Here is an 18,393-nt window from a genome sequence, read left to right as displayed (position 1 = left end):
ACTCTGCCTGTGTGTGCCATACTCTGCCCACCCTCGGCACCACACACAGCACTGCTTTAGACCATGGCTCAAATGGAGGCCGCTGGCCAGATGCCAGAATCCACAGATTGCCAGCCCGGGCCTGCAACTGAATGACCAAATAATAAAAAAGTAGAGAATGGAAAGAAAACCAACTTATGAACCCAGACTCACACCCACAAGTTCTGTAGCCGTTCTGAGAAGTGGCTGGAATTGTGCCAGTCAATAAACACACAATCCATAATGTTCAAACACAATAAATCCCTTTTATTTCATAACTTTACCCAAAAACCTACAATAAAAAAATCATTTTGACGGTGTATTCTGAAGGCTTTAACGTTAGAAAGGTTCATCAGTTAGCAACAAAATGTTCCAAAGCACCCGACAAAATACAATCACAGCAATTAAATAAACCTGTTGGCAACCAAATGGTTAATGACAGAGTGTGTAGCTTTGATCCGTCGTCTCCAGTCGGTGAATTTGCTACATTACGGATGTTGAGCTCATGTGCGCAGTACAGGTGCATCCCCTATTGAACTGCTTAACCAATCAGCAAACTCCGCTGAACGCCGTGGCACCATTTTGCACTGAGCAGTCTTATGGCTGAGATTTCTGCTTTGTCTCCGGTACATGTTAAAGCTAACACAGCTCTGTAGGGGGTCTGGGAAGCAACGGTTCAACAAGAAGAAGAAATAGAAATGACACCCAAAAGAAAGAGACAAAACGAGGTAGGTTAAGGAGAAACAATGATAATAAAAGAAGAAGCGCAACACAGTTTTGTGGATGTCACACCCTATTACCACAGCCAGCCATGCTTGCAGCTATTAAAATGAACTTCTGATACATGTACTTTATCTTTAAATTATTAGAGCGTTTGTGTTAAAGGACTCGTCACCTGAACTAAGTACACACTTTTTTTTTTTTTAACGTTTTGTTTTTCTATATTTTTTTTTTGCACAGAAGTGGTCTTTTACTGTATGTTGGGTAATTTGGGGTGGAAACAGAAGAAAAAAAACTAAAACTTTTGTTTTTACAAGGTTGGGTGGTGATGGTTCTGTTGTACTGTGGCAGAACAGACTTGTGTGGTTGTCCATTTACAGTAGGGATGGCTAACTTATAATGTGCTGTTACTGAGCCATAACCCCCAGCATTCAGAAAGAGCCGGATAAGGATTAGGACTGCTAATTGCGCATCAGTCCAACAGCCACACATGCCTACCCCTGATTTCCAGAGTACAGCCTCCCAAAGTACTGATTTCTGGTTAGCATTTAATAGTACTACAAAGTGTCATCGTGACAGTGCTGGCAAATTTCCTATTATTGCCATGTCAGCTATAAACTCTGAATAGCCGTGTGCAAGAGAGTACCAGGAAGAGATGCAAAGGCAACCATCAATTTGGTTTTTCACTCCCTTTCATTTTTTTGCCCTAATTTGTTGCATAATATACAAAATATTACCTACTGTGTGAACTGCACCAATCTCACTGCTGCCGGCACTGCACCAATACACACTGTGTTGTATGTATGGACAGGCATTTGGCTAGACAGTTCGACAAATGGCATTTAATTGGTTTAGACTAAGGCTAGTAGTTTAGCCACGAACATTACGTTCCCCTAAAGATGAGGAAGCTGTTGATTCCCATTAAAAATTTTAGGCTGTTGCTGACAAAAAGCAACTTTCAAGTTGGTGAAGGCAAGAAGATTTTAAAATTACCCAGCTATACAGCTGTGGCCTTCAGCAAATCAGAAAAGGTACATTGTTGTGCTGTCTCTTTTTACTTGAAAATTGTACAACATATGTATAATATATATATATATAGTGGCAGGGCAAGCAGACATAAATCCACAGACTGGCTCAATTTGAAACACCTTTTCCTTCTCCTTTAGGAAATAAGACAATGAAAAGGTCAATAAGCCACTAAAACACAGTCTGAAGGCCTAAGAACCACGCATGTTCCCAGCCTGGAGGTGCAATACAGTCTGTGTTTTTCCTCCGGCTCATTATTGAAAATAACACAATGGTCTTTATCCCAAGAGCAATACCGATATAGGAATCCACACAGCTGGTTCCGGAGAGTCCAGAATGATAAGAGAACAGGAACCCACAGCTGGTTCTGAGAGCCAAGAACAAGAATTCACAGCAGGTTGTGAGAGTAAACAGCTTGTTCTGCAAGGCTGGGCACATCTACAAAACCAAATGTAGTTTAGAAATAATGCCATGGAGAGAAGTGCTGGGCTAGTTCTGTTACCAGTTCATCATGGAATTTCTGTTGAGCGTCATAAAAAAGACTTGGCTGCTGCCTCCTGATCGTACAGATGCAAAGAAAACCTGCATGTAAGAACAAGAGAGAGACTTCTGGCAACAGTCTGATAACAAAGAGAGGTTATGCACAGATACATGATATGAAAGAACTGAGACGTGTTGGGCATGGGGGTGATCCCACCAAGTGCGATTTACAAATTACTCTGACTGCTCAGATCCCATCTGCCTCATTTGGCTTGGATGCAGCAATTGTCTTTGGGAGTGATGGTAGGCAAAGTGAGAAACCTGATTATGCCCAAATACTAATGTGCATGAAGCTTAGGGTACTTTTAAAATAAGAAAAGCTTAAATCCCACATGATCATTGCACATTCAACTCTAATGTTATTTGATGCAAAATGTTTAGGCCACATTAATGGGGGCACTACCTGATTTTGAAGATGGCGGCCTTTACTGGAGTAGTTCACTTGAAAATGAACTTGTACAATTATGCAGACAGAGGTATTTTAATGCCTTTTGCAATTAGCATTCATTGTTTGTGGTTTTTGAGATATTTATATTCTGTGCCCTCTCAAAAAATGAATGAAACCAATCAGAATGAAACCATCAATAAGTTTTTTTTCCCAAAATATGGCACCAAATGCGTTTCCTATTTTACCACTTTTACTATTTTGGTGGTTTGCCAACATGTTTATGGGCTAATAAGAGCATTGCTTAAAGTAGCCAAAACAGCCCTGTGTGCCATTGCTCATAAAAAGCAATGGAGTCATATATGCCTGCCATAATGGCACACAGACATTTAATGAGTTAAAGAGTTTTAACTATTTGAAAGGAATCTGTGTCAGTTCTTACATTTCTTTTCACGTTAAAAGGTGAATTTTTATTTTAAGTAATGAGAGCTTTAAGAAGGCTAAGCTAAACATGTCAATACGGACATGTGTTCGTAAATCCATTTAGCATCTTCAACTATAATGCAGCTATACTAAATAGCATCATAGGACTGCTTACCTTATCATTCCTTTCACATAGGAATTTTAAGCGCTGGGCTCTCTTATGCATGAACACCCCATCCAGATGCCCAGTTTCCACAGAACGGATTTCAATTGCTTTCTCTCCCCAGCCCATTATCTGATTGGAATGGATATATGCTATGAGAAGAAAACAAGGATGTGTTAAGACATAAGAATTATGGCTCCCCTGTTTCCCCACAGACCACTTTCTCTGCCCTCCTCTCTCCGACGATGATGACCTTAAAGAGGATTAGTTTTAACTGAAGCAAAGACAGTGAACATGCTCAGTAGGCATAAAGTCTTCATAGTCGGAGAGAGAAGGAGGAGATAAGAAAGTCAGTAAAAGAGCTGCTGTTCAGCTGTTTGTAATAAACAAAATAAATCTGCATGCAGGGAAAAAGTTGTGTTATTCTTGGGGCTGTACAGAGTAATTTTAGAGATGTTTAAAAAAAAAAAATGATAACATCATGAGAACTCACCAACCGATGTGGGCATTTCCCCCCATTGAAGCACCACATCTTTAGTTATTCGACCATAGGTATTCACATAAACACCCTCATCCTCATAGCACACGAGCATCTCCATGCCATCTGTTTTTGGTAATATAACAATAGCATGTGGGGTGATGTTACCCTGAATCTGAAAGAACAAATACAGACAGATTTTTCAACTCAGGGAAGTTATAAAAGTGGGATTTGAACATATCTGCTGCAACCACTGACAATGGCCTGCTACTGAAGCAGAATGGCTGTATCCTACTTACATGAGATGGAATATAGATGTCATATGTATTGCCAGAATCAACATCAATTACATGGAAGCCGGTGCTTGATCCAAAAATCACTTTTAATCTCTGACCTTCTTCTACAGTGAGATCACATAGCAATGGTCTATGCTGGAGGTCTGTAAAGGACTTAATGTACATTTTTACACATCAGTTAAGAATACCAGGGGTGCAGTTCCAAGTCACAATAGGCTAATAGTACAGGTTATGGTAAATGTATCTTCTAAATAGCTGTTTGCATATATTAGGTCACATCCTGTCTCTGCTTTGCATTATTGTCTCAGATGCTCAACAATTTCCACGTACGACCAGGGAAAGAAGTGCAGCAGTGCACACCTTATAGTGCCCATTTCTGCCCCAGACTGGCAATCACATTCAGGATAAAAAAAGCTGGCGAAAGGTGAAGACTGCAGCATCAGGGGGCACAGGACAGGTCCCCATTACAGCCTGCATCCTCTGCTGCTCCAAACTTCATTTTTGACAAGCAAGGTAAAGAAATAGTAGAAAGCATGCCTGCATGCCTCCCTTCCACCTTCCTGTCATGAATAATGCTGAATGCAGGCAACTTTAAGCTTTATATTCAATAGGGCAGAGACTTGCAGCAATTCTACACTTGATGAAGAGAGTTTGCACAGTGTAAAAAAAGGGGCACATTGCACCTGTTTTTTTTGCACACTGCCTTCCCTATATATATATATATATATATATATATAAAATACATGGTAATACAGAAACTCACACTGCACTGTGATGCCAAGCCTTGTTTTGGTTGGGCACTAAAAACACACTGAGCACTCAGGTGCTTTTTACAGGAACACTAAACAGCAGTGCAACCATGCTTAATGGCAGAACTCAGAGGAAGCCAGTGAGCGAAACGCGTCAGCGGTGGAGAGAGACGCCAAAGGGAGAACGCGAACGGAGAGATTTGCAAGCCAGGATCAAAGCGAGTACTGCAGATCGCATAAAGAGACTGATAAGCAAGCAAGGATCCGACGCTGTTTACAAAAGGACTCCCAATGGGCGCAATTTTTATGGCGTTTGTGAGTTTAAACTTTTAATATGTTTTAGAATAAAGTTTTAGGATTTTACACATGTCCGTTGTATATTTGTCCAGCAGCAGGAGAAAGTGGAAAAAGAGAAGCTGGGAGTTATAGTTTAACCACAAGGGAATTTGTTACAAGCTCCAAGACCACAGTGTTGGTCTGTAAGTATATGCACAATTGGCTAAGGATAAAAAGAAGTCATGGAAGAGTGTGAAATACGGATATTCACTTGTTTAAATAGACATGAACTTTAAACATTTCGTGGTGGATTGTATTTATGTGTTTTGACAGAAAAGTGAAGTAAATTTAGTAGCGGTGTTCACTAGATTTGTTTTAGATATAAACACGTTTTAGAGGGGTGATTATTAATATCTCATTACTGTATTACGCCTTTTTTTAAATTTTTTATTTATTTATTTTATTTTACCCCATAAGACCTCATCTGAGAAGTCTGGACAGAGGAGGGCGCTCCAGAGTTAAGTATTTTTTTTGTTTAAACCGAAGCACAAGGTATCTGGAGTGGGTTATACATTTCATTCACACTGAAAAATTGTTTTGTTTCATAATGGCAGAACTTCTTTCTTAGCACTCTCACAAGGGACATGGTAATAAAGGCACTCACGTATAATTCTGGAGCTAATGTGCCTGGGTGCAGTATAGCAGATATCAAATAAACCATAAAGATAGATTCCGCACTCACAGGACTTAAATAAAAGTGATAATTTATTGTGACGTGGAACTAACGTATCGGCTGTGTGCACAACTTTGACAACGTTAGTTCCACGTCACAATAAATTACCACTTTTATTTAAGGTCTATGTGATATCTGCTATACTGCACCCAGGCACATTGGCTCCAGAATTATACGTGAGTGCCTTTATTACCATGTCCCTTGTGAGAGTGCTAAGAAAGAAGTTCTGCCATTAAGCATGGTTGCACTGCTGTTTAGTGATCCTGTAAAAGGCACGGCACCTGAGTGCCCAGAGTGTGTTTTTAGTGCCCAACCAAAACAAAGCTTGGCATCACAGTGCACAAGGCTTAAAGGTATACAGCATATTTTAACTCATGAAAGTTTCACTATTTTACAGCCACTAATGAATCTATAAGCTTAACAGACCTTGCCAAAACAAATAAGGTATTGCCGTGCTTACCTTGAAAGCCATAAATTTATGATACGGCTTGGGGGCCCAGGCATAAATCTCTACAGCATTTTTTAAAGCAATCACCAGGAACTTGATTCTTTCATATTTCACTAAATAAAATAGATAAATGTGAAGCCACAAGTACTCATTCATATGCAAACACTACATATACATAATATATGCTATGGCTATTTGCTATGCAGACTGAAATACTGAATCCAGGGTATCTGTTGGCACTCGAATGTGGTTTGATTGGAATGCCTGGAGCTAAAATGACAACAGTGAGGCATGCCACTATTGACATAAAAATCTTCAGCACACCACTTACATATATGTTCTCAAAGGGTGCTTGACTTCCACAGCCGCTCCCAAGCCTTTTTTCCATGTGTCTTTGCAAAGGGGAAGAAGCACTCCAGTGTGTCGGCAATGCCTTTAAATCATTTATTTGCAGTGCAATTTCACCTGAAGAAGGGGTCACCCCCGAAAGCTTGTGCTGTCTGTTCATTTCTGCAAATAAATGATTTAAAGGCATTGCCGACACACTGGAGTGCTTCTTCCCCTTTGCATGCCACTATTGGGCACACTATAGATGCTGGGACATGAGAAGCCTGAGTGGCTTGTTCAATTTTACAAGGAACTGGGATTGTAAATCCAACCTAGTACTATGTTGTCAAAGCAAAAGAGTTTACATTCAGACTGAAGTGGGCCTGTAAAAGTAAACAAATCTGATTGCTTGGCATGGGCTACTTAAAGAGAACCTGTCACCCTAAGAAATAATTCGAAATTCTCTTCTATTGTGTTTGTTAAGCAAAATAAACTTCACTTACATCATATAAGTAATGTAAATCTTGTTTCCTTCAGTCCTGGTATTGCACAGTCACATCAAATAGGCAGACGCCATTTTGTGGACACTGTTATTAAGGCAAGCTTTGTATCCTGCCAAAATCTTGTTTCTGTGCCAGTGTGGGGGACCTGATGCTCATGCCTGTGCACTGGTTACACAATTAGATGGTGGGAAGGAAGGGGCAATGAGAGGAGAGCAGCAACATCTAAGAAGTTCTGAATTCAAAGTGAAAGTAAGTGTCTGCCCCACCCCTATGCCCAAGGCATAGAGGCGGGGCAGGCAATATATGATTGATAGCTGGGATTTTTAAATTCATTTATAATGGGTATGGATGTGTTAATAAAAAAATGAGTTTGGGTTTCATGTTTAATTTGAAAAGGGCTTTTTTTATACAGCTTTTTATGCCTTGGTGACAGGCCGCTTTAAGTTACAGGCTTGGCTTAAAACTCACATCCCATCTGCAAAAAGTTACACTACTGCAAAGGGTACACAACTGCTTCTATTTTAGTCGGTACCAGCACATGGTACTTTATTTTTCAACAGTAACGCTAATGTCCCATAAAGCGAGTTAGTCACAAGATAGATCTCTGCTACCACTGGCAGCCAACTGCTCCCAAATGCCTTTTCACCAGCAACAATATGAGTCGCCGGTGGAAAGGCCTCCTGCAGGTGGTGAATCTAGAACTAGGTTTGCATTTCAGCTCACCAACTTTATAATGTACACAGCCTTCCAGTTCCCCCACGGTAATCCAGCCCTGCTTCTTCTCTACTTCTGGGTCATTGTGCAAGATCCGGTTTCGCAGCCAGGAAAGGTAGTACACTCTTAACTTGTTCTTTTTCCCTTGGGAGACACCAAAATCAAATATATATATGAGGCCTGTAGAATTTATTTTGGATGCCTAAAATGTATTCTAAGGCTCAACTTGTTTTTAAATCATGTAATCTGAGGGTCTGATTTATATTTGAGTTTTCACAGTTTTTCTACTTATTTATATTAGATATACAGTATATACACACATACACACACTGCACTCAGTGGGATTTCCATCCCTGAGGAAGGTCACCTGTCAGTGATCAAAAGTTGGATTTCTCATAATCTAAACACCTTACAATTCTTTTCTGATATTTAAGTCCGATACACTGAATTCTGTACTTTGTATATATTTGGGATGCACCAAATTCACTATTTTAGGATCTGGCCGAATCCCGAATCCTTTGTGAAAGATTCAGTCAAATACCGAACCAGATCTGCATTTGCATATTCTAATTTGGCAATGAAGGGCTAAAGAGAACCACACAGTGAAAAATGTTTAACTTTTGTGTTTATGTTACAAAAGCCACATGATTTTAAGGATTCGGATTCAATGTGGCCAAATCCTGCTGAAAAAGCCTGAAACTTGGCTGAATCCCTAGTATATAAGTTATAGATTATATATGAGTGTTCCTCTTAGGGCATTTAACAACTTTCCTCACCCAACTTAGCTGCTTAGAAAGTCAGGTTTCTGCCTGATTGTACAGGTATGGGACCGTTATCAGGAAACAATTCTATTAGGTTTATTTAATTTAGTTTGAAGATCTTAATTATACAAAGTATATGGCAAAGGGGGCTGCAACCTAGAAGTATGGGCAGCTACACATCAAAAATATTCCATTAAAACAAACAAACAAACAAAAAAAGACTAAAAAGTAGAACTGGGTGCTGGACATGACTTTACTTACTTGATACCTGAATGATTTTTGTGCCTCTAAGGTAAATGTGTCAAAATAAGTATTCCTGCATGCCAAAGATACCATTAGACACAAATATTTCCCAGAGCCTAGGTTTGCATATAAAGAAACAGTAAGTTCAGCTTTGTTTCTCAGTGCTTTCTCTGGTAATGCTCATATAAACCACCCTATAAGAAGAGCAGATTATCTGTACCACTGCTCCAATAAATCATACCTGAAATGGTGACAAGGACATTGAGTCCTTCTAGGACTTCCATCTGCTGAAACCTCCTCCTGTTGATAAGGTTGTAGACCTTTCCTTGTCCGCTTCGATCCAACAACATTAGTCCATTCTCTGTTCCCACCAGTAAGTTTACACCTGTGTGCAGTTCATGGACATTTTTTATGGTCTCATATTTTGCTGTGTCTGAATTTCAAATCTTCATACACATACACAACTACTGACTAATAACAAAAAACACCACATTGTATATTAGATCCCATTCAGCATGTTCTTACTCCAATATACAGAGATGATCAATGCAAAGGCACAGCACTTCAATACAAATAAAACGTAAAATAAGGATTTCTTACTAACCCCATAGTGCTGCACAAAGTATCTCAGAATTAAAGCGTTTCTTGTATTTCCGGATCTCTGGAGTATCGCTGTGAGGACGAATATTGGTAGGGTTCACGTTTACCACAGATATTTTTCTGGCCTCATTCAGCTTGGCTTGTTCTTGTCTAAGAAGTTCGCTAGTAAACAGGGCTAAAAAAAACACTCTCTTCATTCAGCAAAAAAAAAGAATAAGGTAATGGAGCATGCGTGTTCTGTGATAAAGCTATGTGTTTTACTCTGCGTTCCTGCCTGCTAGGGAGTGAGGAATACACAAGTAAAGGTGGCCATACATGTAGCAATTTCGATCTTTCGTGCAACCATTGGTCGCATGAAAGATCGTTTCCAGCTGACGTTCAGGGCTGAATCGTCAGATATGGAGGTAGAAACAATAGAAATTCTACCTCCAACTGGCGATTCAGCCTTGAACATAGATTTTGCTCTAAGCATGGTATATGGTACCCATAATTACATTATTAAGAGCTGTGGCTCTCTATGTGGTAAGGGGTTTCATTACCTTTACTTTTCTTTTGTGCATTATCATTCACTCAATTTCCAAGAATGTATTAAATACAGAATTATTCGGGCTTGCAAAACTAATATTGGACAAGGGTACAGATGGATGTGGTTGATTCTGGACTTAAATACAAATGTTACATTAAGTGACTTATTCCTACAGAAGAATAACATGGGCTTTAAACTTCTGTGCACTCCTTCCTCATATTAATTAGGCTGTTACTATCCTTAAAGGCAGGGCTGACATTTAACTCACCAACCTACCTTTGACACAAAAGGACAGCATTTAAGTGATTTGCTACAAATCATGTGATCCTAATAATACCTGTTGCGGATGTCTCTTCATCGTCATCATCATCTTCATCCTCTTCATCGTCATTGTCAGTGGGGGAAGTCTGATAAACTCTTGGATCAACAAAAGGAGTGAAGGAGGCTTTGGTGTTGTTTGCCACGCCATACTAAAAAGATTATAATAAGGGACGTTATTCTGTGTACTTTAGGTGCAGGTGGAACTGACATTTACACCCTAAAAATGGCCCATTAATGTAAGTAAAGAACTGTCCCATGCCCGTGGTGATTTTTTCTTTACCGCATATTTGTGTAGAAACCAGTTGTTGTATTGTACCTTTTTATCTGTCAAATACAGACAAGTCATGTTGAGAGGTTAGTAAATGAGCCTTTACATGTTCTGACCTCCCCTGCTGTCTGGGGTTTGTTCACTTATGGCTTCTCATTGGAAGCAAAAGGAACCTAGTAGTTTAAAGATATTGAAACCTAAAAACACAATGCCTAAGGCCTATGTAACAGAGGCTGCTGCCTGGGCTGCAAAGAAATTAGGTATCCACGGTGACCAGGATTTGGACAAAATGAATCCAAAATCATGCAACTTTAAACCTTAAGATAACTGTAGTGAATATATTTTTGCTCACAGATGAAATATTTTTCTTTACGTTGCTTAAACTGCATGAATATCGACAAATCAAGCATCTTCTCTTAGATGGCTTATCAGGTTCAGTGTTTTGGCTGTTAAAATCTGAAGGTTCCCATCACCAGGAACTCAACCCAAATAATACCAAAGAAATAGTCTAATAAAAGAAAATGTCATTCCAAGCAACTATTGAATATATCAAAACTAAAAAAAAACTAAATGATTTTATTTCTTTGTAAGTTATTACAGGTATGGGACCTGTTATCCAGAATGCTGGGGACCAGGGGTTTTCCGGATAAGGGATCTTTCCATAATTTGGATCTACATAACTTAAGTCTGCTAAAAAGTATTTAAATATTGAATGAACCCAATAGGATTGTTTTGCCTCCAATAAGGATCAACTATATCTTAGTTCAAATCAAGTACAAGGTACTGTTTTATAATTAAATTAATTATTTTTAAAAATTAGAATTATTTGCTTATAATGGAGTCTATGAGAGAAGGCCTTTTTGTAATTTGGAACTTTCTGGATAATGGGTTTCCGGATAAGGGATCCCATACCTGTACCACTAAAAATAGTATCTGTCCCATATGCACTGCCTATATGTACACGTGTAACAGTACTACCGCGCTATTCTAGTCCCACAATTCCCTGCACACTTCTCTGATCCCATTTCTACATAGAGCTGTTAACCCCTGAACATGCAGGGCATTGTGGGAGTTGCAGTCATACCTGAAGAGCGGGGCTGCTGATATATTGTTTCAATAGTACATGCAAATAGGGTTAGTAGAGCAGACACCAGAAAGGGACAGACAGATACTGCTTTTATTTACAAATAATGTTAAAATAACTGACATTTTATTAACGTATATTTTAGAAAGGGTCAATTTTCTTTTATCATGCAAAATGTTATTTTGTACTTGGAGGAGGCAGTATACACCTTGTTTAACACAAGTTTTTATTTTGCATAATTGCCTGTTGTTTTAATTTAAAATATCTATATTTCCTGCACTAATTGTATTTTAGTATTCAATGTCCTATCCTGTTACAGGAGAAGGCAGTTAATCAATTTACCAGTCCACTCATTTCTTCTGTAAAATGAGCTCCCATTTATAAAATTAAATCTTGATATGGAATAAGTTTTGAAAAATGAAGGTGTTTCTTTATACAGAGCTAATTATTGATCTAGGCACCCAAGGGCTACCTTTCTTCAAACTGCCATGTGTATATAGGCATATATTGCTCCTTTAAAATGCTATTAATGGGAAAGTTGTGTCCCATAACCAGCAATGTTTACTACATGCAGAAAGAAATGGGTTATAAATAGTCATGCTGAGAAACATCAGTATGTTGAATGATGCAGCATATGGGATTAGTTAAGCATAGAGACCCATCACCTACTTCATTCACAGTATCCATCTCTTGTGCATGCGTAGGACCTCGTCCCAAAGCCTCAGTTGGTGTACCCACCGGGGAGTGACTTTGCTGGACAAGGTCAGGAAGATTAATATGGCCGGCAAAACCATTACTCTCAGCATGGCCAGTGCGTTTTTTATCTCCGGACGTCTGCAGACACAAAGAGACACAAAGCAAGTGACTTAAGCACTTCACTAGAAGAGTGCAAGCAGAATGGGTTATCATGCACAGCTAAAGAAAAGAAGAGATTAGAAAAAAGGATTTCCAAAGACAAGAACATTACAAAGTAGGGGTTTCATACTGAAGCTGTTATTATAGAAGAATAAAAGCAAAAGTAGTTGCAATTTATGGAAAATGTACACATTTGCAGTGCTCTTTCAGCTTATTCTTTAACAGTTACAGTGGATATAAAAAGTCTACACACCCCTGGTAAAATGTCAGGTTCCTGTGCTGTACAAAAATGAGACAAAGATAAATCATTTCAGAACTTTTTCCACCTTTAATGTGACCTATAAACTGTACCACTCAATTGAAAAACAAACTGAAATCTTTTAGGGCTCTGGCACACGGGGAGATTAGTCGCCCACGACAAAACTCCCTGTTCGCGGGCGACTAATCTCCCCGAGTTGCCGCCCATTGCCATCCCACCGGCGACAATGTAAGTCGCCAGTGGGATGGCACATGCGGCGGCGCGATTTTGGGAAATCGCCGAAAAAGCCTCGCGAGGCAACTTCAGCGATTTCCCGAAATCGCGCCGCCGCGTGTGCCATCCTACCGGCGACTTACATTGTCGCCGGTGGGATGGCAACTGGCGGCAACTCGGGGAGATTAGTCGCCCGCGAACAGGGAGTTTTGTCGCGGGCGACTAATCTCCCTGTGTGCCAGAGCCCTTAGGTGGAGGGAAGAAAACCAAAAAAACTAAAATAATGTGGTTGCATAAGTGTGCACACCCTTAAACTAATACTTTGTTGAAGCACCTTTTGATTTTATTACAGCACTCAGTCTTTTTGGGTATGAGTCTATCAGCATGGCACATTTTGACTTTGCAAGATTTGCCCACTCTTCTTTGCAGAAACACTCCAAATCTGTCAGATTGCGAGGGCATCTCCTGTGCACAGCCCTTTTCAGATCACCCCACAGATTTTCAATTGGATTCAGGTCTGGGCTCTGGCTGGGCCATTCCAAAACTTTAATCTTCTTCCGGTGAAGCCATTCCTTTGTTGATTTGGATGTATGCTTTGGGTCATTGTCATGCTGAAAGATGAAGTTCCTTCTCATGTTCAGCTTTCTAGCAGAAGCCTGAAGGTTTTGTGCCAATATTGACTGGTATTTGGAACTGTTCATAATTCCCTCTATCTTAACTAAGGCCCCAGTTCCAGCTGAAGAAAAACAGCCCCAAAGCATGATGCTGCCACCACCATGCTTCACTATGGGTATGGTGTTCTTTTGGTGATGTCCAGTATTGTTTTTGTGCCAACACATTTTTTGGAATTATGGCCAAAAAGTTCAACCTTGGTTTCATCAGACCGTAACACCTTTTCCCACATGCTTTTGGGAGACTTCAGATGTTTGGATGTTTTTCTTAATAAGAAAAGGCTTTCGTCTTGCCACTCTACCCCATAGCCCAGACATATGAAGAATACGGGAGATTGTTGTCACATGTACCACACAGCCAGTACTTGCCAGATATTCCTGCAGCTCCTTTAATGTTGCTGTAGGCTTCTTGGTAGCCTCCCTGACCAGTTTTCTTCTCGTCTTTTGAATTTTGGAGGGACGTCCAGTTCTTGGTAATGTCACTGTTGTGCCATATTTTCTCCACTTGATGATGACGACTGTCTTCACTGTGTTCCATGGTAAATCTAATGCCTTGGAAATTCTTTTGTACCCTTCTCCTGACTGATATCTTTTAACAATGAGATCCCTCTGATGCTTTGGAAGCTCTCTGTGGACCATGGCTTTTGCTGTGAGATGCGACTAAAAAAATTTCAGGAAAGACCAACTAGAGCAGCTGAACTTTATTTAGGGTTAATCAGAGGCACTTTAAATAATGGCAGGTGTATGCTGACTCCTATTTAACATGATTTTGAATGTGATTGCTTAATTCTGAAACAGCTACACCCCCAGGGTGTGCACACTTATGAAACCACATTATTTTAGTTTTTTTGGTTTTCTTCCCTCCACCTAAAAGATTTCAGTTTGTTTTTCAATTGAGTGGTACAGTTTGTAGGTCACATTAAAGGTGGAAAAAGTTCTGAAATGATTTATCTTTGTCTCATTTTTGTACAGCACAGGAACCTGACATTTTATCGGGGGTGTGTAGACTTTTTATATCCACTGTACTTTAGATAACATTTTAGTAAGGGGAAAATTTACATAGTGGGCTTCCCTAAAAAAGGAAAAGTTTAATAGCTTTTAGGTGCTGAACTTTCCCGCTTGGGGAAAAATATCTCAGCTAACGAGGTTATATATAACCAACATACCCAAGATCGCCAGATGTACAATCGTTTGGTGCCCACTAACCTTGCAATAATTTGGTGATTTTGTCAGATCGCACTGAAAGTGGTCGTTAAGGATGGAAAAATTGTTACATGTACGATCATGTTTAGGAAGGGTTAATGTATGGTTATGTGGTCTTTGTCAAGCACTAATAAATAGAAGCATCTTTTAATCACTTCTAGAAAATGATGAAGGCTAATGAAGAGCTTCTCTCCTGTATACACAATTGCAACTGACAATGAAAAACACAATGCTCAAAAGCACAAAGGCGGAGCTTGCCAGCTGGGATTAGTACATTCCCCTAACAGGAACTGCGCTTTGATGCCAGCACTGCATGAATCCCTATGCTATCTGTTAGGGAAACTGACATTTGCTTAATTTAAGCAGGTATATTAAATGTCAGTTCTTATGGCTGCTATACACATTCTGCATACACGCACAGGCTGAACGAAATGCATTATTTACTACATAGGTTTTTCCAATTATTATATTGTAGTTCAGCTAAACTCTGAGGGTTTTGTTTGTGAAACCACATGGTGACTCTACCTAAGCTGATCAGAAAACCCTGCACTACACTGATGAGCCTCAAGAAAGGCGAAACCGATCTGTAGTTGGGAATCTGATAAGCTATTATCCTGGCTTCTGCTTTAAAGGAAAAGTAACACTAAAATTTTTAACTAAAAAATCTATTCTACCCTCTCCCAATAATTGCCCTATCCTGAAAACCATTTGTTATTTTGAATGCTTTGGTACAAAATACCTGTAAAAAACTTGGCTTCCTGTCATTTGAACAAAGGCGATACGGCGATGCCAGGGGAAAGTATCAGGAGATGCGTGAACTATGCAGCGATCGATTGATGGAGCCTAGCCTGACTTCTGGAAGGAGTCAGGCTAGGCTTGATCAATCGATCGTTGCATAGTTGATGCATCTCCGGATACTTTCTCCGGCATCGCTGTATCGCCTTTGTTCAAATGACAGGAAGCCAAGTTTAACAGGTATTTTCTTCTAAAGTATTCAAAATAACAAATGGTTTTCAGGATAGGGCAATAATTGGGGGAGGGTAGAATAGATTTTTTAGTTAAAAATTTTTAGTGTTACTTTTCCTTGAAAAACCCAGTGGGTGAGCTTTAGCCTATAGGATAAGCCCATTATTTAGAGTTTCTAAATAGGCAAATGTCCATCAAGTTCAACCGATTGTAAAGTACATTATGCTTTACTTTTAGTTTATCCAGAGGCAGAGGGGACCCCAAGTTCTAGATTGGCTCAGGGGGGAAAATTCCCTTCTGACTCAAAACAGTTGGTTTGAAATGGTAGTTGTTTTACTTCCAAAGTATTTCTATTGTTCTGCTCACTTTCCCTCACTATAAAGGCTATATTTCATATAAACACATACCATGAAACGCACTGCGGAGCATGCAAACCTCCAATGAGTCCTTCCCATTGAAACCGCCCAAAACAGTTCATTTTCTTTTCACATTTATTGTGTATAAAGCATATATAACTTACCTCTCTTATCATTAAAGTGCCTTCTCTTGAAATGCTTCGGAATGTCTCAGACTGAGACATTTCCATACCCTGTGTCCCTGCGTTATATGGCTCATTTCCAGATATTCCCGTTGGTCTGCAAATTAAGAGGTGTTGCTTATGTTATTAATACTGGGGTATAGTAATATAAGTGCAATAAGTGACCTTACAATTCAATTCCTTACATGAGTCTAGGAATGTCACTAACTGGAACAGTTCCATCTTGTGCCTCACTTTCACCCTCTTCTTCCTCACTGCTTTCTGACTCTTCACTAGATGAAGAATAGTCAGTCACTTTTTTGATTGGTCGGTTAGTCTCTTCAATGCGCAGTTCTCTAAGCTCTTTGGCCAGCGCTGTCAGATCCTGCCAAAAAGATGAAGCCGTGACTCACCCATGACTTACCCACTCTCAAAATGAACAACTCTGGCAATGAGCTATGCAGGAAATAAATGTTTTACCAACAGGAAAGTTGTTACACAATAAATTACAGACGTTTTGATTGGACAGACAAGCAAGAGCAGAATATATTACTTTAACTGTTTGCCAACCTTCTTTTGCCTGGTGCATATGGAAAGATGAATACAGCTTCTGTGAACTTCAGCAAATTCCATAGTAAACTGGAAATTATAAAACCCCTAACAGCTGAGCTCTGTCTGTTATTATACAAGATTTTATTTTTGTTCGAGGTCAAACAATGCCAATCGCATATTAAACTTATTCATATTATATCATATCTAAATATAATATTAAATGTTCACTAAGCACTAATCTCTGTTTTCCCAGTTTACTATGAATCCTGTATGACTTGATAATAAAAAAGTACAGCAGAATTTCACTTCCAGGATGACAGGCACTGCAAACCTGTGGCTCTCTGCCTGTGGCTGTACTATAGCTCCGAGCACAATTTTGGCCATGCTAATACAGCAACACAGGAGAGGGCCGGGTTGGAGACCCTTCACATAAAAAATACAGTTTATGTTTATTGCTCATGCTCATAAAGCAATGTAGGTGACATAGTGGTCAAAGCACAAGGACTCGGCAGAGAATGGATCCACTTATTCTATAAAAGAAAGCATGCAAATGGTGAACGAAACACTGCAGTCATCGGCCTTACCATTTCCCCCTATATTAGAGACCAATGAAGTCATCAGTGTATTCGGTAAGAGACAAAGGGTTTAAGGAGAAAGAAAGGCATTGAATATCTCTACATTGTACAGTGGCCAACAGTCCAATATTACTGGTCTAAAACATCCCACTGAAGCAATTTCTATCCAAGCGCTCTTATATCGTTCACACAAAGGGTTTCTGGTGCCTTTTTATGTTTTTCTGGTCCCAAGCATGCCAGCACATCCAGAAACATCCATATTCAGAATATAAATACTACTGAACAAGTTGCATGGATTCTCTTAACTATATGAACCTACACTTCCCTGGTAGCAGCGTAATGATAAAAGCTGTGCATGGCATAACATGCCTTCATTTTACTGTATTCAGTACTATCTGCATACAAAGTCCAGCCAACAATTACCAGTATCTTTAGGCATGAATGTTCTATCTATTATAAGGATAAAAGAATTCTAGTTATTTCATGGATGTAGCTTAGATAACGGACACCTGCAGAGAAGCTAATAAGAGACTTAAGAAAGATATTTGGTTATGCTGAGAGGATAATTTGTAAAAAGAATTTAATTATATGAATGTAGACTGCGCAAGATAAAATATTACTTTATATGCTACTACATATTTGCTCTCCAGGTGAATATTATGGAAAAAATAGAAATACTGAATTTGATTAAGAAAAAAAACATCATACAGTTTATCTTGTAAAGATTCCATTGAAATATAAGGACAAATCTGTGATAAATTTCTCTAAATGAACTGAATCTGGTACAAAGGATTGGGGAATTGGTGCACGAGAACCCTTGTTATGTTTTTTAGCTTTGCTTCAGCCCAAAGCAACCACTGCCCTTAAATACTAAAGATCTATGGCTCTAATGATGCCCCCCTGTAGATCACCATCTTTTTTTCACAGCACGTCAGTCACCTGAGTTAAAGGACCACAATATGGAGTATGTTTAGAATATT

General features: G+C 39.4%; 1 protein-coding gene across 15 annotated transcripts in view; it reads right to left on the bottom strand.

The window, feature by feature from the left end:
• Positions 1–259: 259 nt before the first annotated feature.
• Positions 260–18,393, bottom strand: part of tnik (TRAF2 and NCK interacting kinase) — a 158,471-nt gene continuing 140,337 nt past the window's right edge. For 8 of the 15 annotated variants that reach the window (XM_031902212.1, XM_031902210.1, XM_031902211.1 and 5 more), the window contains 13 exons: positions 17,423–17,431; positions 16,493–16,671; positions 16,290–16,404; positions 12,272–12,436; positions 10,267–10,399; positions 9,408–9,578; positions 9,045–9,188; positions 7,809–7,943; positions 6,268–6,368; positions 4,053–4,202; positions 3,769–3,928; positions 3,288–3,427; positions 260–2,346 (listed from right to left, as the gene is read on the bottom strand). In XM_031902212.1, the coding sequence (XP_031758072.1) occupies positions 2,263–2,346; positions 3,288–3,427; positions 3,769–3,928; positions 4,053–4,202; positions 6,268–6,368; positions 7,809–7,943; positions 9,045–9,188; positions 9,408–9,578; positions 10,267–10,399; positions 12,272–12,436; positions 16,290–16,404; positions 16,493–16,671; positions 17,423–17,431 (1,686 nt within the window). In that variant the 3' untranslated portion in view covers positions 260–2,262. The remainder of the gene's footprint in view (positions 2,347–3,287; positions 3,428–3,768; positions 3,929–4,052; positions 4,203–6,267; positions 6,369–7,808; positions 7,944–9,044; positions 9,189–9,407; positions 9,579–10,266; positions 10,400–12,271; positions 12,437–16,289; positions 16,405–16,492; positions 16,672–17,422; positions 17,432–18,393) is intronic. The other 7 variants (XM_031902213.1, XM_031902217.1, XM_031902216.1 and 4 more) reach the window with 3 other exon arrangements.

Source organism: Xenopus tropicalis, chromosome 5 (assembly GCF_000004195.4).
Source record: "Xenopus tropicalis strain Nigerian chromosome 5, UCB_Xtro_10.0, whole genome shotgun sequence".
In the NCBI taxonomy this organism is placed as follows: domain Eukaryota; kingdom Metazoa; phylum Chordata; class Amphibia; order Anura; family Pipidae; genus Xenopus; species Xenopus tropicalis.
Note: the sequence above shows the minus strand (reverse complement) of the source record. Positions and strands in the feature narration are given on the sequence as shown.